The following is a 25,565-nucleotide window of genomic DNA, read 5'->3' as shown; positions in this document are numbered from 1 at the left end:
GGACACGGGAGGCTATGAATGCTCTGGATCTGGGGAAACAGCAAGTTAAGAACAACTCAAGATGCCAAACAACTTTGGCCTGGGTCCGCAGCAATCTTGCAAAACTTGAGGGACAACGCCGTTTCCTCCCAAGGTCAGGGGACACCCCAGGCTTGTCCAGCTGACCCCACACACATACCCTCAGGCCTCAAAAGCATCAAGACCACAGCCGGGCTGCAGGCAAGCCCTCCAGCATCATTTCCATTCTGTTCAAATGCTGCTTCCCCAGGCCTGGCCTGATGCCCTTGGCCCCATATGTCCAGGGAGGATGGGTCTCCTTGGCTCTTCCAGAAATCCAGCTGCCCAGCTGCTTCCCTCAAGGTCCAGGCCCAGGTGAGAGATGCTGGCCAGTTGGCCACCCAGTCCATCTTGTCTAGATAAGCCCAGGAAGGGGCAGGACAGGCACTTTTGGGAGTCACTGAGAGTCCCTGCAGCTGGGCCAGGAGCCAACAGGAAATGCCAAGGCTGCAGGGGGCCAGCAGGGATGGCAGCAAAACTGGGCAGGAAAAGCAAACAAGTCCAGAGGCCGGGTGCACTCAGAGGTGAGAGGGGCCGCCTGAGCCCGGGAACATGCAGGGAGCCGCAGACATACACGCTCTGTTTTCCCAGCAAGCACTGGGCGCTGAGGGTGGCTGTGAGTTCATGGGGTTCAAAGTCCACCAGAAAGGCCAAGCCTGCAAGCTCCCAGGGGTGGATGGTTATGGAGTCACACGGGCTGAGCTCCAGCCCCGTCACTGAGCAGCTCTGCAAGATCTAGGGGAAACTATTTCAACTCTAAGCCTCAGTTCTTCATCTGCAAAATGGGCATAATCAGTAGCCCATCTCCTAGGGCCACGGTGCCAGGAGGTGAGATCGTGTGCGTGAAGTTCAGGCTGCAGCTCAGGAAACAGCAGCCAACACCGCCAGCATCAGTGGGATCAGCCACTCAGCCACTCCGAGCCTCCCTTTCCGCTGCCCACTGTCCTGGCCCCCGTCGGCCGCCAGACTCAGAACCAGGGTTCAGAGATTCCGTTTCCACACCATTTGTTTTCCCTTCATGTTCACCGAGAGTCGTCGCCTTTCAGACCCCACTCGTCCTTCTGTCCATTGGAACCATCCTTCTTTCAAGAGCAATGTCCTCGGCACCCAACCTGTGCCTGCACTGTGCTAGGCCCAGAAGATAGAGCAGCAAACCAAACACTGCCTCTCCCCCAGCAAGAAAACCCCCTGTGGCCCCAGAGGCATCCTGCAGGTGGATAAACCCCTCACACGCCCCTCTACTGTCGCCAGACCTCTGTGCAGGGCCAGAGGGGAGGGGCCTTCCTTTCCTCTGCTCCCGTTTCAAAGGGAGGGGCCCCACCCAGAATCGCACCCAGGCAGTGCTGAGGCCCCTCTGCTTGGCGCCCCTTGTAGGGCCTATGGCACATTCCAGGGACAGCTTAGACACTGCTCTCCTAAGAGCTCAGAGAGGCCAAGTTAGATCTCAAGCAGGCTAAGTTTCTATCCTAATAAACACACACAGAAGGAGATCATTCATATAGAACCGGCCACACCCGCAACGTGAAGCAAAGTCTGGGGCCCTGAGCTTGGCCCCGGAGTCCCCAGCACATCCCTGGAGGGTGGCCTAAGGGTGGAGCACCGGGCCTCTGGGCGAGGAAGCTCTGGTTCTAGTCTCTGGTGAATGAAGAGGTACCATCTATACACAACCCTGGCCGCCTGCCTTCCCCGAGCCTCAGTGTCCCCACCTGTAACATGGCAACGACAGCGTCCACTTCCTAGAGATGGGAGTCGCAAATGGGACCAGCACACAGTAAACACAATCATCGTTTTCACATTATTATTCGCTATCATTATTGTTGTTGTCATCTGATAAGATGTCCCACTGAGGAAGGAGAAAGCAGCAGCCGCTGGCCAGCATTCTGATGCTTCCTTTGCAAACCAGCAACAGCAGGACGAACGAGAGCCCGGCCATCCTCTCTCCTTGGGATTGCTGAGAGGGGAGGCCCGACCCTAAAATCATCCCACAGGCCCTGGCACCACAAGAACCCAGCAATACCAGCAACTCGGCTTACCACAGAGCAGCCTGGCTGGCTCCTCTGAGCAACCCCACCCAGCAGGGGAACGTACCAGGGAGGCCACAGGTCTCAAAGCCGGAGATGGACCCAAGGTGCCAGCCAAGGTCACCTGGACCTCCCATCAGCCTCAGCTGTCCCCAGAACCACCGGCCTGGCCGGCCGTGATCATCTTCTCTGTGCGGACACGGAGAGGTGGAGGAGCTGGATCAAAGCCTGGTCTGTGTGAGTCCCAGGATACAGAGCCCAACCAGCCCCTCTTGCACCGCATCTAAACCAGGATCCAGAAAAAAACAACAGCAAATACACTGGGGGCAGACAGCGCAGGCCCGCCAGACGCGGAGCCAGGTAATTGTTAACCTACGGACACGTCACAGGGCCCAGCGAGAAAGGAGATTTCTTATTCCCATTTCACTGATTAAGAAAGAGAGGCTCAGGACAGGAAGCAACTTGCCCAGTGACACACAGTTCGTTAGTAGGCCAAACTACTAGGCCAGACTTGAAGCCCGCTCTGTGTGGCTCAGAGCCCAAGCTCCTAGGACGCCAGGCCTCCCTTAACCCACAACACTCCTGCCTGGGCCGAGTACCAACTGGGAGGGGGGCATTAGGGCTGGCCCTGCCTCCCCACCCACTCCCAGCTGTGGACCAGCCCTGTAGGGTTGAGGTCCCTCTGAGATCCGGGCATGATTCTTTTTCTTTTTTTTTTTCTTTCTTTCTCTTTCTGTGGCCACACCTGCGGCCGATGGAAGTTCCCAGGCTAGGGGTCAAATCGGAGCTGGAGCTGTCGGCCTAACACCACAGCCACAGCAACGCAAGATCCAAGCCACATCTGCAAGCTCTGCCACAGCTTGCGGCAATGCCAGACCCTCAGACCACTGAGTGGGGCCAGAGATCGAACTGGCACCCTCACAGAGACTATGTCAGGTTCCTTTTTTTTTGCTTTTTGGGGCCGAACCCATGGCATATGGAAGTTCCCAGGCTCAGGGTCAAATCAGAGCTGCAGTTGCCAGCCTACACCACAGCCATAGCAAGCGGGATTTGAGCCCCGTCTTCGACCTACAGCAGCCTACTGCAACGCCAGACCCTTTAACCCACTGAGCGGGGCCAGGGATCAAACCCAAGTCCTCATGGATCCTGGTGGGGTTTGTTACTGCTGAGCCATGACAGGAACTCCTGGGCAATGATTCTAACTCTGCTATCAAGAGCTTCAAGTCAGGCAGCCCCTGCTTCTCTGGAGGCCGGGTAGGCAGCCAGGCAAAGCCAAGGCCATTTCCAAGCCTACAGGCAGCAACCAGAGAGGAAAGGCAGCGAGAGGAGGTGAAATGTCCTCCGCTTGAAGACTGGTTTTTTCAAGGCACTGTTTGTTTGCTTAGGAACCACCTTTGGGGAAATATTTTTAAAAAAGAAAAGAAAGAAAATCAAGATTTTTTTTTTTCCTTTCTCTTGGACAACAAGGAGAAGGAAAGTGATTTGGTTTGATTCTTCCACCAGAGGACTCCCGAGTGGAAATTCACCATCCAGGAAGGAGCTAGAACATAAATAAAGAGAGACTAGTAAGGGAGGGACAAGGCTGGGAGCAGCGTAGAGAGCACAGGACAAGAAGCCAGGAGGCTGCCAGCAACTCACTGGGTGACTGTGGGCAAGTCCCACCCTCAATCTCTCCTTATCTGTATCTTAAATTTAATCTCTCTTAATCTGTACAATTACAGGGCTGGAATGCATTTCTCAGGACTCCTGCTGCAACTAATATTCTGCAGGTGGGCCCATGGCCCAGAAATCTTTGCCCCATCTCAGAAGTGATGCTTACTCCCACCTGGTGGCAATCCAGGCCCCGCCCAGGGGCCAGAGGCAGTGGGGACACAGTCTCTGCCCCGTCAGCCCCCCTGCCCTGGAAACATCCAAACTGGACAGGAGGGGGGAGCAGGAGGAACCACGATGTGGCTATTCAGTGCTTTCCGCCACCAGCCTCGTTATTCCTCATGATGCCTAGAGGCAGATATTTCCATCGTACAGATGCGGAAACTGAGGCTCAGAGCTTCAAAGCCACCCAGCTAGTGGGGGTTGAGTGGGAATTTGAACCTCCAGGAGATTGTGGGTGTGCACGGAGGCTGGGCTAACTCCAGGACCAGTTGTAGGACAGGTGGGGATGCCTGGGAGTGGCTGGCGGTGGGTTAAAGGCAGAGGCAGGGCCCCCTCCCAAAAACCCCTGGCCCACGCTGAGTGATCCTGACACAGTACAGCACAGCTCTGGGGACTTGGGTGTGGCACCTGCCCCAGAAACACAATCTGGCTGTAGTCACTAGGCCTCCAGGACACACACAGAGAAGAACGGGCCAGACTGCCATGCTCCTAAGCCTAAGGTCAGGGATCAAGGCCTGAGAGAATCAAGAGCCACATCCTGGGCAGGGGTGCATGCGCTCTGCTCGCCACCCACACCATTCCCCCCTCCACCCTGCTCTGTGGCTTCCTTGGGTGGCCCCTCCCCTCTCCCTTGGTGAATCTACACCCACTTGCTCAGCCGAGAACACCCCAGCGCTCCCTTGAGTCAGCATCCCCCTTCCCCGGGCACTCTCCTCTGCCCCACTTGGGCTGTCGGCATCCTCCTCCAGACGGAGTTTCCGGGTTTCCGGGTGGCTTCATTCCTGGCACACCCTGAAGGGCTGTAATCCCTCAGAGATCAGAACCATCTCAAGACTCCCCAACTCAGGTGCAGAATCGCTGCTTTATTTCAGGCCCCTCATCCAGGAGAGAGCAGCCCCCACTTGTGGCCTTAATTGCACAGCAGCGGCCCAAGCGCGGCCCCCACTTCTGGCCTTAATTGCACAGCAGCGACTGAGAGAAACCCTCCCAGGGTCCACCCACTCCAGACCTGCCTAGGCTCCAGGGGCCCAGGCCACAATCTGCATCTCTGAGACCTCCAGAGGGGCGACACCTGATTCAGCAGCTCCAGGAAAATGAAGGGAAGCTCAGACACCCAGGGGAGGATTGAAAGCAGGGCCCCAGGCACCCCAGCTGTAACTCAGGGCCTAGATCCACCACCAACTCTTCCTTTAGAAGAAGTAACAAACCCAACTAGTATGCATGAGGATGTGGGTTCAATCCCTGGCCTCACTCAGTGGGTTAAGGATCTGGCGTTGCCAGGAGCTGTGGTGTAGGTCGCAAACCCGGCTCGGATCCAGTATTGCTGTGGCTCTGGCGTAGGCCAGCAGCTGTAGCTCCGATTAGGCCCATGGCCTGGGAACTTTCACATGCCGCAGGTGAGGCCTTAAAAAAGAAGAAGAGGACTTTCTAAACACCCGGGTCCCCAAAGCCAGGCAGTGAGCAGAGCTCTGAGAAGCCTCAGATTTCATGGCCCCCAACCCCCAAATGCACAGGCCAATTTTCCAAAGACCAGAGGAACAGCAGCCTTGATTAGGTACCTGCAGTGACTGCTAGGTGTCTTACCCAACAGTTCTTCATTCTTCTAGGGAAGAAGCCATGGCCCATTTTACAGATGAGAAAACCAAGGCCTGGAGGACTGATAACTACACGAGGACCCACGGCCAGTCCTGGGCCTGGAGCATGATGCAGGCAGTCACCCCAAGGCCCAGACTTTTAGCCTTTAGGCTGCCCTGCCTCAGACAGGCTCCCAGGAGAAGGGCAAAGTCCCCAACAAGGGTCACGGGAAAGGCAGCGGGAATGGCGATGGCAGGGACAATCACGGCAGGTGACACTGCGGCCAGGCACACCAGACGGCTGCCTAACTCCCAGCCCCAGCCCAGTGGAGGGGGTACTTTCTTGTTTCCATCTTGCATGTGAACAGACCGACTTCGGAAGAGTTTAACGTGACCCCTTCAAGTCACACAGCTGGCAAGGAACAGAGCCAGGCTGTGGAACCAGGCCTGCTTTCTGTTTCACAGGCTTGTGGGGAAAAATGAAGGAAAAAGCCACACGGTTCAGGGACTGACCTCTTCCCTGGGGCCCAGGGATGTTGAAACGCGTTCCTCCCTAGCCAAGACCTGTGCTGAGCCCTCGTGGCAGCAGCTCCAGCCCTTCCCACATCCCCTGCCCAGTCCCTCCTCTTTTTCCAGCCGCCAAAGCAAAGGAACGAGGCTCACTTACTGTGTCTGGGGCGGCGCGGCCGCTGGATCTGGGTCTGCAGGAGAGGAGCAGAGAGAGAGTCTGTCAGGCCGGCCGCTGGCCAGGACTCCGCACATCCCCGCCCCTTTCCCAGCCTCTGGCGGGGGGGGGGCGCGCACCGGAGACGCGGCCGGCCAGCCTGGGTGCCTGCTGCGTCCCTGTCTCCCTCCCCCAGCCAGTGCACTATCATTACACTCCCTACCTGTCCACCTGCCTGCCCCCCACCCCCACGGCCCACATCCCAGCTCCAGCGGCCCTGCCTGCTCCGGGCCTGCCCCCACCCACAGCTCCTCAAGGAACCCCTTGTCCCCAAGCCTGTTCGTCCAGTCCCCGGTCCCTCCCGACGACGACAACAGAATCAAAGAGCCCAGAAGCTGCCATTTAACACTGGTCTTATCACAGCCTTCCCGCCCCCAGGGCCACCAGCTCCCGCAGCAGAGCTGACACGGGCGGAGAGACCCGGAGACTCCTGTTCCGGCTGCTGTGATTCCCTGGGAGAAGCGGCAGGGAGAGGGGAGCTTCAGAGACACAAGCCCAGGGCAGGGTCTGTCGCCGAAGCACAATGGAGGGCCAACCACTTCCATTTACGATGTGCCAAAGCGCCCAGATGCTGCAGGAATGCCAGGAATGTCCATTTCCCAAGGGGAGCCACGGAATGCAGCATCTCCCCAACCGTCTTTCTTCCTTCCGGCTTTCTGGTGACAGCGGAGGAGCCACGAGGCATCACGGGGAGCCCAGAGCTTCTGCGCAGCCCTGAGCCCTCTGAGCCCCGAGGGAGGCCCGGAAAGTGAAGACCCCGGGCCCCCAGACGCCTTACCCGTGGTGGGGGCAGAGTCCAAGTGGATCAGTGGGGCATCTGCCTCCTTCTCTGGAGCAGCGCCTGGGACACCCAGGCCAGCACTGGTGTCCTCGTCATCGTCACTGTCGTCAAACTCAAAGGCCTCACCAGGGTCGTCCTCCGCCTGGGGGGAGGGGCCTGGGCCTCCAGGAAGCAGTCGGTCTCCTGGGGAGGGGGGTGGAGTTAGCCCGCAGGGTCTCAGGGTCTGGTCCCTAGAGAGATGACTGCAAGTGGGAAGCCGCTGGGGTCTGAATGACAGCATGAGGACAGGTCCCAGAGACTCGATTAAACCCATGCCCAGGCCAAGTGGCTCTCCTGTGCCTCTCAGGTGACATTTGGGCTCTAAGCAGATGGGCAGTAGACGGAGGGCAGAGAGCAGTCTTCCACAGTGAGCGTGTGTGCACCTGGACTTGAAAGTCAGTCCTTCATTTCCTTGTTGTCTATTTTCCTAGGGTTGTATAAATGCACCCACCCTTGTGCATGTGGGCACACATCTTTGCATGTATTTCCACAGGTGTGTTTATGTCTGTACGTTTTGCATTTGTGCACTGAGCACCTTCAGGCTTGGTCTGCATGCTGCACTTTTTTTGGTGTGCGCTGGGGCAGGAAACACAGCTGCCTGGAATCGTTTGGGGCCTGAAGGAAGCCAGCTTTCAGGTCCCAGGGCAGAGGTTGCCTGGGGCAGGGCTGGGGACCTATGCTCCGGGCCTGGAGCTCTGCCTGGCCTCCCAGCCCACTTCTCCCTCCTGGGGAGCCCCTTCATGGCAAGGTCTGCCTCGTCATCTCTCAAAGCCTGACTTGAGCAGAGAGGCCCCCTGCCCGCATCCCTTCTCTGTCTTAGCCTCTTGTTTTCTTCATCTGTCCCCATATAATGTGCAGTGATTTATTTGTCTCCTTTAAGGAGACAGGTCCTGGCCCGGGATGTGGGGATGAAGATGCCATATCAGCAAACAAAGGAAGTTCCAGCCTTCAAGGCATCAGCCACTGTGCCGAGCCCAAGGGTGCACCCCGAAGGGATTCAGGACAGGAAAGAACAGGATATTGGCCCTAGAGAGTTAAGGTGCAGGTCAACACAACGATTTCAATGAGCCCAGACTCTTTGCATCTTCCCGTCCACAGAAGAGCCCTAAATTCCTTAACCTGAGATATTTGGTTTTCTTTCATTAACAGTAATCTTTCGTGAGTTCCTGTTGTGGCGCAGTGGAAACAGACCCAACTAGGATCCATGAGGACACAGGTTCCATCCCTGGCCTCGCTCAGTGGGTTAATGATCCGGTGTTGCTGTGAGCTGTGGTGTAGGTTGCAGACTTGGCTCGTTTCTGGCATTGCTGCCCCTGTGGTGTAGGCCAGCAGATGAAGCTCTGATTCGACCCCTAGCCTGGGAATTTCCATATGCCCCAGGGGCAGCCCTAAAAAGAGAAAAGGGAAAAAAAAAAAAACAACAACAACCAAAAAAGAAGTCATCTTTCAGTGTTCTGACTACCTGGTTTTGTTACAAAGCCTCCCACACATCCTGCCCCCTCCCTTACCTCTTCAGAGCTGTCCCTCCGAGGGATGTGAGAGGCCCCCTCTCAGGCTTAAGCCCTCAGTAAGTCCGCCAAATAAAACATAATTCTCAACCTTCGGGTTGTACACAGTCAACAGGCAGAACTCAGAAACTTTCATTAGAGTTCCCCTGTGGCTCAACAGTAACAAACCCGACTAGCATCCATGAAGACGTGGGTTCAATCCTTGGCCCCACTCGGTGGGTTAAGAATCCAGCGTTGCCCTGAGCTGTGGTGTAGGTCACAGACACAGCTCAGATCCTAAGTTGCTGTGGCTCTGGCAGAGGCCGGCAGCTGCAGTTCTGATTCAACCCCTAGCCTGGGAACTTCCATATGCCTTGGGTGTAGCCCTTAAAGAAATTTTTTTCCATTAACAAGTGAGACATGGATTCTCTATCCTAAGGCATACAACTAGCCCTTGCCTTCCCACCCATTTCATCCAGCGAGGTCCCCCAGTCTTCATCCCCAGAAGACTTCTTTCCTAGAATCTGAGCCTAAACAGAGCCCCAGGCATTCCCTTAGCCCATCTCCCCACTTCACGCAAACCCACCCCAAAACCAAAGGCCAGACAGTGGGACTGGTCTAAAGGCTGCAAAGCTGACCGCCCCTCCCTGACCTACCCCCAGGAGGACTGTCTCAGCTCACATCCCACTATTCAGAGCAGAAGCGTTGGCCCCAAGTGGTCCAGTCTGGCCCCCCTTCACCTCTCTGAGTCTTGGCTTCCCAGTCTCCCCGTAAATGGGAGAATAAAACAGCCCCTGCATCATAACGCTGATAGGAACTTGACCTGAGATGTAGCTCAGGGTTTCTGAGCCTCATTTGGGGGCTGTACTGTCCCTGGGGTGGGAGGAACTGCAGGAAGGGCAGCCGCACTCCTGGCCTCTACCTGCTATGTGCCCTCCAGCTGTGACAACCAAAGATGTCTGCAGACACGGCCAAGTATCCCCTGGGGGACAACCCCCCCCCCAGAACTGCTGGAGTAGATGTCGCACTTGGCATAGTGCCTGGTAGATGCGAGTTTACACAATGACACCTATGGTTGTAATGACTGTCCCCTCCCCGCCCAAGATCCTTGAGGACAGGACTGTCTAGGCCATGACTGTGGGCCCAGCCCCAGCACGTGTCCATAGCTGGATGAATAAGGAACTGGGTGGGGAGGTGCATGGAGCAGAGACAGCTGGATGGACAGACGGATATATCTGATTCTGAAAGCCTCTCTGACCAGAAAAATCCAACCCCTCCCACAGCGACCTGGAGGTTTTCCAAAGCAGAACATTTCAGGTGCAAGTGTATCAAAAGCAAGAAGCCCCTTCCTCGGCTGCTTCACTGCAGCAGAAGCTCAGACGGAGCTCACCTCCCTCCCTGTCTCCTCTAGGGGGTGATGACCAGATAGAGGCTACTGAGGTAGGGGCCCAGCCCCTCCTCCTGGGAGTTCTGGGGACCCCATGGTGGACTCCTCTGGGAGGGGATATGGCCTCTGGCAAAGCTCCCTCCCCAGATGTGGAGAAACAGACACCCACTGAAAGCCTGCAGTGTGCCCCAGGGGGGTCCTCGCTTGAGCCTCACGACCACCCCCATGTTCTAGGAGGCTGCAGAGACCTCGAGAGGCAAACAGATGCACCCACAGTCGCACAGCAAATAAGTAGAGAGCCAGATTCGAACCCAGATCTGCCTTAGATCCCATTCTACACAATCCGCTAAGCCCGACGGTCTCCTGGAAGTCACCTGAGCTCCTGGACACGTGGCCTCAAGGTGAATTAACAAAGGAAACCCAGGGGCTGAGTCGAAAGCCGGATTAGTAGTTTTCAAGTCACAGGTCTCAACCCACTCGGGGCTCAGAAAATTAAGTGGGGTGCCCAGGCGGGAACCTGCTTTGTTGTTTAGGACCTGCTTACTTGCGAGATTTCTTTGTATTAATAAAATGACATTTGGTAGTACATTTGTTAGTGTTTTCAACACTTCTGTTTTGGACATGTGTCTGCTATATCTGCACATCTGTATATATGTACACATAGAAAACCACATATGTATTTTACACATTCACACATACACACCGAAAACATGTGTGTGTGGAATCTTCTACTACCTGCCCCACCCGCACCTACTCCAGCCACACTGGTCTCCTCTCTGTACCATGAACCTGCCAGCTCTGTTCCTGCCCCAGGAGCTGCGTACTTTCAGTCCTCGAGTCCAGAATGTTCTTTCTCCAGGGTCTTCTCCTGCTCTCACCTCCTTCGGGTCTCACCATATGTCATCTCCCAATGAGGCTAACAGGGCCAAAACTACCCACAGTGACACCCCGGGGCTCCTTCTTTGCCTGGCCTGTGCTATTTCTCTCTGTGGCCCTTATTGCACGTGGCTCACTGTAGGCTCTATTTATTTTACTGTCTGTCTCCTCTACCAGAGCATAAGCTTCCTAAGGGCAAGTATGTGTGTCTGTTTCACTCACTGGCCTACCCCCAGCATCTGGTACTGGGCACAGCAGGCATGTGAGTATTTGTTGAATACACACACACACACACACACACACACACACACACACACACACACATTCCTGTTGTCAGGTCTATGGATTGAGTTGTGACCTTGTTTTGAAAATGCTGGAGGAGTTCCCATCATGGCTCAGCGGAAACAAATCGGACTAGCATCCATAAGGACGCAGGTTCGATCCCTGGCCTCACTCAGTGGGTTAAGGATCCAGCATTGCCACGAGCTGTGGTGTAGGTTGCAGACATGGCTTGGATCTGGTGTTACTGTAGCCGTGACATAGGCCAGTGGCTACCTGATTAGACCCCTAGCCTGGGAACCTCCATGCACTTCGGGTATGACCCTAAAAAGACAAAAAAAATAAATAAATAATTACTGGAATAGGAGTTTCCATTGTGGCTCAGGAGTAACGAACTCAACTAGCATCCAGGAGGACACGAGTTCAATCCCTGGCCTCACTCCGTAGGTTAAGGATCTGGCAATGCCCTGAGCTGCGGTGTAGGTCGCAGATGCAGCTCGGATCTGGCATTGCTGTGGCTGTGGTGTAGCCTGGCAGCCTCAGCTCCGATTTGAGTCCTAGCCTGGGAACTTCCATATGTCACAGGTGCGGTCCTAAAAAGACAAGGACAAAAAAAATGCTGGAATAAATGACCATAAAGTCCCCACCCACTATGGCTACTGATACAGACCCATCCTGACCAAGGGGGTCTCAGGGCCCACAGTCCCACCCACTTGAATCTGATGGGCAGACAGTGGGGGGCGGGGGCCCCCTACAAATACCCAGAATCACTTAGTGACCACAGTTTCACTGGTGGCCTGGATTCAGACTCTAGGTTTTCCATATACTGGCTGTAGGAGCGCCAAGTTCTTTAACCCCCTGCAAGCAGCAGTTTCCTGGTCTGCAAAATGAGGACAGTGGTAGTAACTGCCTCAGAGGCTTATTGGGAGGATGGAATGAACTGACTAACACATCTAGCACCCCGTGCGAGGCATGTGTTCTCCAAATGTCAGCCCTCCTTACAACGATGATTCTTCTTATCACTGTTGTCACATCATCGTTATCATTATCATTATCACTATTATTACTGCCTTGAGTCATAGCCCAGGCCCTGACCCTGGGTGAGATGGAGAGGCCTTCCTCATTCACAGGCCAGGCCCAGCCCCCGGCAACCCGGCCCCCAGGCTGCATCCAGAGACTTCGGCTACCTCTGCACCTTCTCCCTTTAAGAATACAATCAGCTTCTGTCAGCCCATCAAGCAACAGGGTCATGCCCACATCTGGGAACTACTCCCAGCCCAGCAGCCTCCGGGCCAGGAGGGTCAAGCAGAAGTAAGACATGGCCCCTCAATGTCAAGGAGCTCACTGCAGGGTGAGGCAGACAGATGCAGCAAGAAAAAGACACAAAAACCCAGAGATTGGGCCAGTGTTTTTGTTTCTTTCTTTCTTTCTTTTTAGGGCTGCACCCGAGGCATGTGGAAGTTTCCAGGCTAGAAGTCAAATCAGAGCGGCAGCTGCCGGCCTATACCACAGCCACAGCAACGCGGGATCTGAACTGCATCTGTAACCTACACCACAGCTCATGACAACGCCAGATCCTTAACCTACTTAGCCAGGGATTGAACCCACATCCTCATGGACACTAGTCGGGTTGATGAGCCACAACAGGAACTCCTGGGCCAGTGTTAAAAGAGAGGAAGGGGCTTATGCTTGCTGGGCCTAGGGCACAGCTTTGGTGCTAGGCTGCCCTAGCACAGAGCCTTAGAAGGTGAGCAATGGTCTGACTGGCTGGGGTCGGGGAGGTAATTCAGGCTGGGGTCACAGCAGGAGCAGAGAACAAACAGCAGACAGACCCAGTGGAAGCAGAGATGTGAGCAAAGATGATAGGGAGTGAGAAGGCAGCTGCAAGGTGTTTGGGGGAATTTGCACTTATTTGTTAACAGCATGAGAAGCTCTCAAAGAATCAGAAAGTGGCAAAGAGCCTGGTTCAACCAGACGATGCCTGCTCTCAGTGTCAGATACAGCTGAAACAAATGTTTGTCACCCATTTGCTGAATGGAACCGAATCAATTTAAGCATAAAGTAATTTTGCTCTGTTTGTATGCCTGGCCCCTTGGTGTGTAGGAGAAAGGGTCAGGATACCTATGACAGTGGGAGCAGGGGGGTGGGGGGATGACGTACTGGGACCCAAAGCCATGGCCAAGAATCGGGAAATGCCCTTGTCTCCAAGGCTATTCCCAGGATCCTGAATCCCGGGCAATGAGACACAGCGCCTCATTGGAATGAGAAATCAGGAGACCCATCTCTGGATAACTGAGAGCTGAAGCGAGCCCTTCCCATCCACCTGCACAGGTGGCATGACTGGAGGTGACTACGCACGCTTTTGGCGTTCCTGGACACACCCCATCCCCGGGAGAGTCAGCCCCAGCCAGACCCCAGCGAGCCCAGGAGGCCAGGACCCAGGAAGCCGCCTCAACTGTGGAGAAGCTGGGCCCACCATGCTGGTCCCCCAGCCTTCGGGGAAGACCACGGAGAATGGGGGTGGGGTGGGGAAGAGACTCCTCCCTGGGCTCTGCCCGGGGCTCAGAGCAGAGCACAGGCAGCCCATCCTGCCAACACCCCACTGATAACAGCTCCCGGGCCCTGAGCCATTGATTGATTCCCACACGCCAGGCCCCACCTGGGTTTACACCCTGCAACAACACGGGAGAGGGTGTCATTACTGCGTGTTTGTGGGTGACAAAACCGAGCCAGAGAGACACCCAGTCACTCAGCTGAGCTCACAGTGGCAGTGGCAAAGCTGGGGTGGAGAAAAAGCCCTGGCTCATTACCATTCTGCTATCTGCCACCCTCTCCCCACCCCCAAAGAACAAGAGGGCAGGAAGCTAATGGCCTCACATCCAGCTCCTCCAAGGCAGGGTCTAGATTCAACCAGCAGCACCCAAGACCGCACTGGCAGGGTGCCAGATAAAAACACAGGACAACAAATTGAATTTCAGATTTAAAAAAAGTTCTTAGCTTAAGTATGTATTTTTCTTCTTTTTTTTTTTTTTTCTTTTGTTTGTTTTGGCCAACTCTGGCCACCCCACCACGGCTGCGCGACCCGACCTGAGTACCTTAGCAGATGGAGATGAATGGCCCAGTCCCTTCCCCTCGGCCCAGCTCCCGACTCTCAATTCATACCCTTTACCCCCAAGCACACCTCAGTCCCCAGAGGGGCTCTGCGCACCTCTCCAGGGGCTCGTAGGGAGACATAAAGCATCAGCCCTTGCCTGGAACCTGCTCTATGAGAAGGAAACTATTATTTTCAAGTTCGAGGCAAGGAGGCAGAGGAGCAAGGACCCCTGCCCAAGGGCACACAGCTGACCGCCAGCAGGGCCAGAGTCCCAGCCAGGGTCGGTCTGCTCCAATGCCAGTGGACCTGTGCCAGCCCCCAAGGACCCGTTCAGAGGTGGGGAAGCAGAGAACCGTACCTACGGCAGCCTGTGGAGGATGGGAGGAAGCCATCAGACAAGGTGCAGCTCAGACCGGCACCGTCCCAGCTGCTCGCCTGTGAAAAGAAGGCCAGAAACCCAATTACATGGCGCTCGAAGCCAAAGTTTCAGCAACAGAGAAGGGTCACCGGCTAGCGACCTGTGCACTCCAGCCCACGGGCTCTCACGCTGTTTCCCAGCAGCTTCAGGAGCACAGGACAGCTCCGGCAAGGCCCCAGCCCCCACCACCATAAATCATTAACCTGGAGAAAAACCAGCAGCTGCAGAACCAAAACCCATCTTTCCAGAAAGCCCCTGACACCAGACACCCTCTATTGCCCAATGCCAAGGACCCTCAGGAGCCTGGTGGGTCCAGCTAGACTTACAGGTGGGGTCCCCTTGGGCTCACAGGTGAAGCTCCAGCCCCAGAAGCCAGGATCACCTTCAGACCCCGAGTTCCAGAAGCCGGATCACACCTGAACTGTCATATACGTGGCCAGACACTTCCTCCTTCTGGCTGCCGGGTAACCACGGGCACCCTTGGGTCCAGCCCAGCCGCTCTCACCAGCCCCTACCCCCGTAGTCCCACTGAGGGCCATTCACTCTCTCTTTGTCTCTTGCTGTGCTGCCCCAAGACGGGCCAGCTGGCAAGGGGCCCTCGGGACTACGCATGTGAGTGAACTAAAGGATTACACGGAGGCAGCCGGCTCGAGAAGGGGCAGAATCCCAAACGGTCAGAGCTGGAACAGCTTCTTCTGGCCTCGCAGTGGAGGCTCCCTGGGCCCTGGAGCCAGCCTTGCCAAATGTCCCCTGCTGAGCAGTGAGATAAAGAGCTCTCCCCCCTCCCTAGCCACACCCACCATTCCAAACTAGAGGCAGTCCTTCTAGAGATCCCCGTGGAGGAGGGGAGGGACCTGGAGGGGCAGCCCCAAGCCTTCCTATCTAATCAGCCCCTGCCACAATCTGGCTGTGAGCCTGTCCAGTCCTAAAAGGCTTTATTTTTATTAGCCGGGCTTCCTAAATAAAATTGCATGCACGTAAACGGCAGTTAATTAGTAACAGCACACATCTATGCAGAGCCTAGATAATAACATCTCAGACAATAGTATCTTAGACAATAAATGCTAACATCTATTAATCCAAATTATGAGCAAATGAGGCCCAGGGTGGTTCAGGAAGTGGCCCAAGATCACACAGCTAGTAAGCCGCAGAGCCGGGGGTGTGATCCCATGCCATGGGCCCCAGCAGGTGCTCATTAAGTAACCACCATGCTCCACTGCCTCTCAAAGCCCATACCAGACAAAGGCTGCACGGAGTTCCCACTGTGGCTCAGCGGAAAGGAATCTGACGAGCATCCATGAGGATACAAGTTCGATCCCTGGCCTCGCTCAATGGGTGAAGGATCCAGCACTGCCGTGAGCTGTGGTGTAGGATGCAGACATGGCTCGGATCCCACATTGCTGCGGCTGTGGTGCAGGCCGGCAGCTATAGCTTCGATTAGACCCCTAGCCTGGGAACCTCCATATGCCACAGGTTCCGCCCTAAAAAGACAGGAAAAAAAAAAAAAAAAAAAAGACAAAGGCGGTACCACAAAGAGTAAGTCTTCCAAATCCCCCAGGATAGACCAATGTTACTGGTTTCTTATCTCTCCTTCCAGCTCTACGTCAGAGTTCGTACCAGCTTACATACCTTACACACGTGCCTTGTTTTATCCAGGAGCGAGCATACCGCATGCCCTGTGCCACAGCCACTTTTTATTTTATTTTTTGAAATAAAAAGTTGATTTACAACATTTCAAGTGTACATCAAAGTGATTCAATTAAACATCCATTTAAATATTTTTTCAGATTCTTTTCCATTATAGGTTATTACAAAATATTGACTATAGCTCCGTGTGCTATACAGTAGGTCCTTGTTTATCTGTATCTGTTAATTCCAAACTCCTCATTTATCTCCACACCCCTCTGTCTCCCCTTTGGTAATCACAGGTTTGTTTTCTATGTCTATGACTCTATTTCTATTTTATAAATAAGTTCATTTGATTCAGTTTTTTCAGATTCCACATATAAGCGGTATCACATGATGTGTCTTTTTCTGTCTGACTTCACTTAATAACCTTTTTTGTTTTTCTTTGCTTAAGAATCTCAATGATCATTTCAGAACAGTACATAGAAATTGGTCTCACTTTTTTTTTTTTTTTTTTTTTTTTTGGTCTTTTTAGGGCCACACCCATAGCATATGGAGGTTCCCAGGTTAGGGGTTGAATCAGAGCGGTAGCCACTGGCCTAATCATAGCCACAGCAATGCCAGATCCAAGCCGTGTCTGCAACCTACACCACAGCTCATGGCAACGCCAGAACCTTAACCCACTGAGCGAGGCCAGGGATCAAACTTGCATCCTCATGGATGTTAGTCAGATTGGTTTCTGCTGAAACCACAACGGGAACTCCTGGTCTCATTTTTTAATGGCTGCATAGTATTTGCGGGGGCGGGGGGTTGTATATACTGTAATTGACACAATCCCTATCAATGGACACTGAGGTCATCTCCAGCCTTTGGTGTAATAAACAGTCCTTGCTATGCTTGGCCTTGAGCGAATGCTTGCGCGAACCTCACGGGCACACTCCTAGACAGGGATCTGCCGGGTCAGAGAACTGCAGTATTCAGTTTGATTAAATGCAAATTGCTCTCCACCAAGTGTGTGTGCGTTTTAGCCCCACACTGAAAGCTCAGCAAAGCGATGGGGAAAGCAAGCTAAAATGTCCGCAAAACCCTTTGCAAGTTGAAAAATCAAACAATGGCCATCCTCCTGCAGGTCATCTGTCCTCCCTGTGGGCTCATCCAGAACCACTTAAGAAGGAGCAGGGGCATAGTTCCCATCGTGGCTCAGCAGAAACGAATTTGACTAGCATCCATGAGAACGCAGGTTCAATCGCTGGCCTCACTCAGTGGGTTAAGGATCTGGCATTGCCATGAGCTGTGGTGTAGGTCGAAGACGGGGCTTGGATCTGGCATTGCTGAGGCTGTGGTGTAGGCCAGCAGCTATAGCTCTGATCCGACCCCTAGCCTGGGAACTTCCAGAAGTGCAAGAGACCCTGGAGGAAGCTCAAAGGAGTATCCCAGGGGCTTCAAGCCATGGGGATCTGAGTGCAGCCGGATCTACCTGCAGGGTGAGCAGTACCTCATCCTCTTTGTGTGACTCCAGGCCTCTCCTTGGCCTCTCAGAGCTTCAGGCTACATCTCTATAAAATGGGCATGAAGTACCCAGCCAGACGACACCATAGGCTGAGCCAGGGTGTAGATGTGAACATGCTAAGAGGTGAGGTTGCTCGACTATTTCCTTTTTAATTTTTTTTTTTTTGTCTTTTTATGGCCTCACCTGCAGCATATGGAGGTCGAATTGGAGCTGCACCTGCCGCCCTACACCACAGCCACAGCAACACCAGATCCGAGCCACATCCGGGACCTACACCATAGCTCACAGCAATGCCGGATCCTTAACCTACTGAGCGAGGCCAGGGATAGAACCCACATCCTCATGGATACTAGTCGGGTTCCTAACCCACTGAGCCACAACAGGAACTCCCTTTTTAATATACTTTTAAAGTCTAGGCACTTTCAAGGTCGGAGGAATTATGAGCCAGAAGAAACATGTGATGCCCCTGAAACGAGCCTCTCTCTCTGCAAAGCAATCCAGAACTTTCCTGCCACAGCCGTCTCCAGCCTAGCTGGTTAAGGAGGGTGAACTGAAAAGCCAAGCATGGCCCAGCAGAATTATCTACAGAATCATCCACACCAGGGATTCTGACCGTGTTTTTGCAGTGCAGAGAGGAAAAGGACAGAAGGAAACCCACTAAGGTATATGAACTATTTCTTCAGGTGGCAGAGCTCCAGAAGATTTTCTTTTGACCCTCTTTCCATTTTTCTGAATTTTTCAGATCTTCTACAATAAGTATTCTAAGGAGGGAAGATGAAAATAAGCATTCTTTTTTTTTTTTTTTTTTTTTTTTTTTTTGTCTTTTCTAGGACCACACCCGCAGCATATGGAGGTTCCCAGGCTAGGGGTCTAATCGGAGCTGTAGCCGCTGGCCTACACCACAGCCACAGCAAAGCCAGATCCTTAACCCACTGAGCAAGGCCAGGGATCGAACCCACCACCTCATGGTTCCCAGTCAGATTCGTTTTCCCCGCGCCACGACGGGAACTCCAAGCACTCTCATTTTTAAAACAGAAGACTAAGGCAAAACATCACAGGTCGGATCAGACAGTAGCTGCAAGACGGTGTTGCTCCCACTGGACAGATGTGGAAACTGAGTCCCAAGGAGGGGAAGAAACTTGATGGCAGTGGCTGAAGGGCGGGATCTGCTGCTAGATCTGAGTTCAAATTCCAGCTCAACACTTGCCACTCTTAACAGTTTACATCCTTCTTCCTCACGCCCGCCTCGCAGAGGTCCCCGCACTCATGAAACAAAATGGGACTGTGGTGCCTGTGGGTGTTTCCCACAGAGGAAGCTCTTGGCCCCAGTGGCTTCTGTTATCACAGCGATATTCACAGCACTCCACGTGGCTGGTTAGGATGACAGGAGACTTTCTTCTCTGGGGGGGTCACCTCTTTAAAAAACTGACTGCCTAAAACCATTCATTTCCAGAGACACTGCACAGAATGGCTTAGCAGGAGGACGAGCGTTTCAAACACATTCAGACAGGGTGAGACGCAAAGGAGCCAAAACAGAGTCCCCAGCTCTGGGTGTGCCCTAGCAGGGCAAGTTCAGTGACCAGGACCACGCAGGAGCAGCCAGAATTAGCACTTCCCTCCAGCCTCGGCAGCCCAGCTCACCACAGCAGGTGTCTTCCTGCTCTAATGTAATCAACCCTTTACCAGTTCCTCCTTCCTCTAGAGTTCAAGGTCCATCCAGCCCAGAGGCCCAGCAGGAAACCCTCCTCCAGCCAGCACGCACCTGCCCTTGCTCACTAGCCCGTGAGACTCGCCCCATCCCGGGCCACCTCCCACTTCCCACTCAAGAGAATGGCCCCATTGATGCCTCCTGAATGAGGCCCAGAGAGACACACCGGAAAGGATTCGGAAAGTAGGAGAGGCTGCACAAGTCTGGCCACGAGTTCAAGGACAAGGATAGCAGGACTCTGAGGAGAGAATCCAAGTAGGGAGGGGAGGGCGGACAGGGCTCCAGGCAGGCAGGCAGGCCCAGGAGGCCGGGAAGCGGCACATGCTGGCACACCTGAGTCCAACAGCCTCCCAAGAGGAAGGGTAGATGCCACCTGTCCCGCACGGAGGGAATCAGGAACAGGCTCTGGTCCAGGCCCGCATCTGCAACCCTGGCCTCAGGGGCACCTCGTCTGCCTCCTGGAAGCCGGGGGAAAGTGCGGGACACGGGGAAAGTCGGGACCAGGGCTCTCTCTCCTGCTGCCCCACCCTCCCGGAGGGCTCTCTCTTGCTTTCCACGCTTCCCAGGTGTGAACTTGGCCAACCCACCCACCAGTGGCTGTTCCACAACACACACCAGGTCCTAAGCAAGGCCCTCACTGACTCGCCATGCCCACCCACCCAGCCCCACCCCCGATCCCCACCAACCTCTCTGGACTTGGCAGCTCCCACTCCGGGCCTGACTGCTTCAGCCCTCTCGAAGGGCTTTGAGTCCATCACTGTACCTGGTCCATATCTCTGAGTCTTTGCTCAGGCTGTCTGTTCCCTCCAGGTAACATTCTCTTTCAGAACCAACAAGCTAACTCCTACTCAACTTTTAAAACCCAGACCCTTCTCCTCTGTGAGGCTTCCCCAAACCCATCTCATGCAGTGGTTCCCAAGCCGGTGTAAAAACTGCCTGTGTCCCAGGCCCACGATTGTGAATCAGTAGCTCGTGGGTACAGCCGGAGAAAGTCTATTTTCAAAGAGCACCAGTGATTCTGGGCCACCTAGAATCCCCACCGGAACTGTCTCCCTACACTGACCTCTTCATCTCAGTGTCTGGAGTACCAGCCCACACGCTGAACAACAGATGCCAAGCTGCACTGAACTAAGCACCACAGCCTGAGAACCTGCATCTGCTTAGGATCCACTCACTGAGGAACTCATGAGGCTGGGGTGTCCCCAGGCCTAGGGCACCTGCAGGTGTGGGGCTTCCTACCTAGCAGAAGGAGGGGCATGAGCCCAACTGGGAACCCCCAGGTGTTCTCTGTCCTGCCCAGAAAGTCCGGGGCCAGGAGGAAGAGAAGCGCTACCGTGTGGATGGTGGGTCTGGTGGGGAAGAGGGACCCGCGGCCACAGCATGCAGGATGGTACCTTGGCCCTGGAGTCCCTCAGCACAAATGGTGCCCTGCTGCAGACTGCGGAGGGGCTACCTTCCAGGGGCTCAAGAGACAGCCAAGAAAACACAGACGGAGCCACAGCAAGAAGAACACATCCAGGACTCAGAGCCACCGAAAGAGAGATGAGATGCGTGGAAAGGGCTCAGCCTGTGGTAGGAGCCCAGCTTCAGATGCTGACTCTGCTGCTCTCCAGTGGCGAGACCTCAGGAAGTGACCCACTCTCTGTCCTTCCTGTCCTCATCTGTCAGATGCAGATGCAAATGGAATGATGACTGACAATGCGGTAGGTTCTTAACAAATGGTAGTTCCCTTCCCAGAGTTCCTGCCACTCTTGGAGGGCAGTGTCGCCCCATTCTGAAGATTGCTCAACTGAGGCCAGGCTGACCATCCGCCAGAATACCAGCCCTGACCTTCGTGACCCTCACCATTCTTGAGATCACAAAATCATCGTCTTGGAAAAGATAGCGGCTGGCGTCTCCCAAGCCCTGCTGTGCACCAGCCCCCATGCTGAACATTCTAGAGTGTCTACATGACTTCCCACAACAGATGGGAAAACGAGGCTGAGAGACTGAGGGATGTTCCCAAGGCCACGCACTGCTGAGCAGTCTCGGGGCTGTGAGCTGGGGGAGCCAAGGTGGACCCTGAAGCTGGTTCTCTCGATGTCCCAGCATGCACCAGGCGTCAGGTAAACAAATGCTGGGTGAGGGCGTGGGGGGATGGGGGAGCATCCTCCCAGGCCCTCCCCTGCCTGTGGCAGGAGCCTCCAATCACCAGTGGGACAACTAGGCCAGCTCTTCTCCCGGCCCACTAGGCGCCTGGCCACTCAATGGGCTTCCTGCTGCGGGCAGGGGTGAGGCCGGCCAGTGGCTGAAGCCTCAGACAATGGAGGCTCTGTCCCTGCCTGGAGTAAGCAACCCCTCTCCCCCCACTGACCTCCTAGATGTCCCCTTGGTCAATGATCCCCAGGCATGACAGGTGGGGAGCGCCCCCCCCTTTACCCCAGAGGAGGTCTCTGGGCAGAAGAGCCCATCCAACTCCTGGCAGAAGGGACCCACCCCCTGGGGCAGGCTGTTGCTGGGAAACCAGAGTCAGCCTAGAGAAGCTGCTGGACCCTATAAGGGAGGAGGGCTGTCGCCAGAAGAGCCCCAGCCTTTCCCCCTTTTTCTCCCCCTCCACTTCCTCTTCCTCCCAGCCCCCAGGCACATTAACCCCTTTGTGCCCAGCAATCCAGTCCAGGCGGGAGGCCCCAGGCTGAAGGGCTGGGTGAAAAATTGCCAATCGGAGGGTCCCACATCTTCGGCCACATCCTGGGAGGCCCATGTGACTCGGCCCTACAGCACGCACACCTGGAGGCCTGAAGGGGACAGCATGGACCATGCACCACCCATCACCTTTCTGCGCCTCAGCTTCCCCATCCAAAGCCCATCTCTGGGCCACTCAGTGCCATCGCGGCTCTGGAACACTCATGGCAGCAGCTGAGCATGTTCATGCTGGAACCAAACCCTGGAATGAAGAGGCTTCATTCCCTCCTCTTCAAAGACAGGGAAATGACTTGCCCAAAGTCTCCCCAGCAGCGTGAGGTGGGGGCAGAGAGTGGAGGGGGTCTGACTCCAGGCATCTGATAGAGCGGGATGTGGGGACGGGATGGATGGCCCAGGCTGAGAAATGGCCCAGGCAAAGGACCCCAACCTCACCTCCATCTGCGCCTCCCCAGGTGACCTTCCCATTTCATGGTTTTTAAGACCATCTCTAAGGTGACACTGCCAGCCTGACCTTCCCTGGAACTCCAAACTCCTGCCCAGAAGTCCCAGCACTTCCGCTCCAGGGTCTACGGGGCATTCTGAACTTAACATCCATGCCAAACTCTGGATCGCGGAGTTCCCAATGTGGAGCAGCAGAAACAAATCCGACTAATAACCATGAGGCTACAGGTTCGATCCCTAGCCTCGCTCAGTGGGTTAAGGAGCTGATGTTGCCATGAGCTGTGTGTAGGTTGCGGACATGGCTCCGATCTCGAGTTGCTATGGCTGTGGCTGTGGCCGGCAAGTGTAGCTCCGATGTGACCCCTAGCCTGGGAACCTCCATATGCTGTGGGTGCAGCCAAAAAAAAAAAAAAAAAAAACCGCCATCCAATTCCTCCCAAGTGTCCTGTCCCACTTGACGGCAGCTCCACCTGCCAGGTGCTCAGGCTCATACCTACATGTCACCAAACCTCGTTGGCTCTACCTTCCAAATGTGTCCAGAATCAGACTACTTCTTGCCACCACCCCTGCACCCACTACCACCCTGGTCCCAACCACCATCATCTCTTACCTGGACCATAAAACAGCCCCTTGACTGGTCTCTTGCTACTTCCTTCACCCCCGACCCCGCACACTCCGTTCTCAACGCAGCAGTCATGCTACTCCTCAGCTCAAACCCTCAGATGCCTTCCGACCTCATTCCAAGTGGAAACTGGGGTCCCCACCTTCGCCTACATGAAGGTCCCCCCACTAGCTCTCTGCCTTCATCTCCTACCTCTCATCCCAGTCACAATGCCCGCCGTGTGCCATTCCTTCAACATCCTACCTCAGGGCCTTTGCACTTGCTGTTTCCTGCCCGGAGCACTCCTCCCCCAGACAGACACCTGGATGTCTCCCTCGCCTCCTTCAGGGCTCTGCGCAGAGGTCGCTATGTCAGAGAGGCCCGCTCCAACCGCCGCCTTTAAAAGCACACACACACATCCCGTCACTCTTTCCCTGCCCCTGCTCTCCCCGTAGCTTTCTTCGTAGCATTTAGCATCTCCAGGCATCTATATATTTTAGGTGTTTATGTCTGTTTCCTCCTACCAGAATATGGACATTATCATTTACCTTCACCGCTCCATCCGCAGCCCTGGCAGAGTGCCCGGCACACAGCAGAGCTCAACACATATTTGCTGAATGAATGAAGGATGCTGGCCCACACCCGCCCTGGGGTCGGTCCCACCACCACCATCAGAGGAGCCGAGAAGGCGGCCTGGGGCCAGGGGCTATGCCTCCTCCCACCTGAAATCAGTCTCGGCCAGGACATCAGGACAGCTCCTCCCAGGACAGCTTCACAAACAGATTGAGTGGCGAGCTGGGTAAGAGGCGGTTCCCCCCAAACCAGTATGGGAAGAGGTCCGGGGCCCGTGCCAGGCTGTGATCAGGAGAGGGGTGGGGCAGGGTAGGAGGAAGGACTTGGACTATTTTTACAAACTCACTCCCCAAAAGACCACATTCTTGCTCTGGTGAGTCAGAAGCACATGGCTGGGACTGGGGACAGGACCCTGAGGCCCTGGAGGCTGCCACCCTCAGTGGGCAGGTGAGGGACGCTAGCAGACACCCGGTTTTCCAGGGAAGGGTCCCAGGAGCCCCGGGCTGGCAGGCCACAGATGGGGGAGGAGGTCTCCCTGTCAAAGGCCACAAGGATCCAGTCTGGCTCCAGTCTCCTCTGGCCCAAGCTTGACCTCTGTCTGGACAGGAAGAAATAACCTTTGCAAAAGTCGGTGTTAAAAACAGCTCAGGAGTTCCCGTCGAGGCTCAGAGGAAACGATCTGATTAGCATCCACGAGGACCAGGTTTGATCCCTGGCCTTGATCAGTGGGTTAAGGATCCAATGTTGCGGGGAACTATGGTGTAGGTCCCAGACCTGGCTCGGATCCTGCGTTGCTGTGGCTGTGGCATAGGCCAGTGGCTACAGCTCCGATTTGACCCCTAGCCTGGGAACCTCCATATGCCACTGATGCAGCCATAAAAAGACAAAAACAAAACAAAACAAAAAATCCCAACAACAATAAAAATAGCTCAGGCCACCCAACCCAGGCAGGGCAAGCTGGCTGGGTGGCATCTGAGGTCTCCAGAAACTCAAGGGCCCCAGGGTACCCAGAGGCCTCAGCCTCAACCAGCATTTAAGATTCACCCCCTTCCCACTGTGCCGCCCTCTGGCAGGAAAGATGTGGCCGTCATCCCAATGGCTCTCTGTCCTCCTACCAGCCCCCAAAGGTGGGGGGGGCATCCACACGTGGAGGGGATCGGCCCCATTTTACAGAGGAGGAAACTGAGGCTCAGAGAGGTAGAGAGATTTTCCCAAGGTCAAGAAGCTCATCAGAGGCAAAGCCATGATTAATTTTTTTTTTTTTTTTTTTTTTTTTTTGCTTTTTTGCTTTTTATAGGGCGGCAGCAGAGGCATATGGAAGTTCCCAGGCTAGGGGTTGAATCGGAGGTGCCGCTGCCAGCCTACACCACAGCCACAGCAACGTGGGATCTGAGCCGCATCTGCGACCTACACTGCAGCTCAAAGCAATGCCAGATCCTTAACCCACTGAGCAAGGCCAGGGATCGAACCCATGTCCTCACAGATACTGGTCAGGTTTGTTGCTGCTGAGCCACAACGGGAACTGCATGTCCACGTCTTCCTCCTGTAGCTGGCTGCCTCTCCCTCAACAGGCCAATGGATCCATCCCACTCCCTTGCAAGGAACTTCACACCTGAGAAGGTGCTGCCTGGGGCTCTGGGAAGGGAGCGGAAGAGGCTGGGCTGGAGGTGTTGGGGGGAGAGGGGGTGAGTGGCAGTTTCAACCATGAAATAGATTTGTCCTGGGTAGAGTCAAATCCTGGACTATGGCCCCCACAGGGAATGGGCACCAAACATGGGTCCTCTTTCATTATCAGCTTTGGCAAGCGCTGAACTA

The 25,565-nt window shown here is 54.8% G+C and overlaps 1 protein-coding gene across 21 annotated transcripts in view; it reads right to left on the bottom strand.

Moving 5' to 3' along the window:
- The window catches only part of ARHGEF10L (Rho guanine nucleotide exchange factor 10 like), a 165,099-nt gene that overhangs the window by 96,782 nt on the left and 42,752 nt on the right, over positions 1-25,565 (bottom strand). For 7 of the 21 annotated variants that reach the window (XM_021095440.1, XM_021095441.1, XM_021095444.1 and 4 more), the window contains exons 1-3: positions 14,550-14,701; positions 7,027-7,212; positions 6,192-6,225 (exon numbers count right to left, since the gene is read on the bottom strand). In XM_021095440.1, the coding sequence (XP_020951099.1) occupies positions 6,192-6,225; positions 7,027-7,212; positions 14,550-14,583 (254 nt within the window). In that variant the 5' untranslated portion in view covers positions 14,584-14,701. Of the gene's footprint in view, positions 1-6,191; positions 6,226-7,026; positions 7,213-14,549; positions 14,758-14,935; positions 14,955-23,441; positions 23,688-23,899; positions 23,989-25,565 lie in introns of those variants that run through there. The other 14 variants (XM_021095432.1, XM_021095452.1, XM_021095438.1 and 11 more) reach the window with 8 other exon arrangements.

The sequence above is a fragment of the Sus scrofa genome, chromosome 6 (assembly GCF_000003025.6).
Source record: "Sus scrofa isolate TJ Tabasco breed Duroc chromosome 6, Sscrofa11.1, whole genome shotgun sequence".
NCBI lineage: Eukaryota > Metazoa > Chordata > Mammalia > Artiodactyla > Suidae > Sus > Sus scrofa.
The sequence above is the reverse complement of the archived record's forward strand: the minus strand, read 5'-3'. Positions and strand labels throughout refer to the sequence as shown.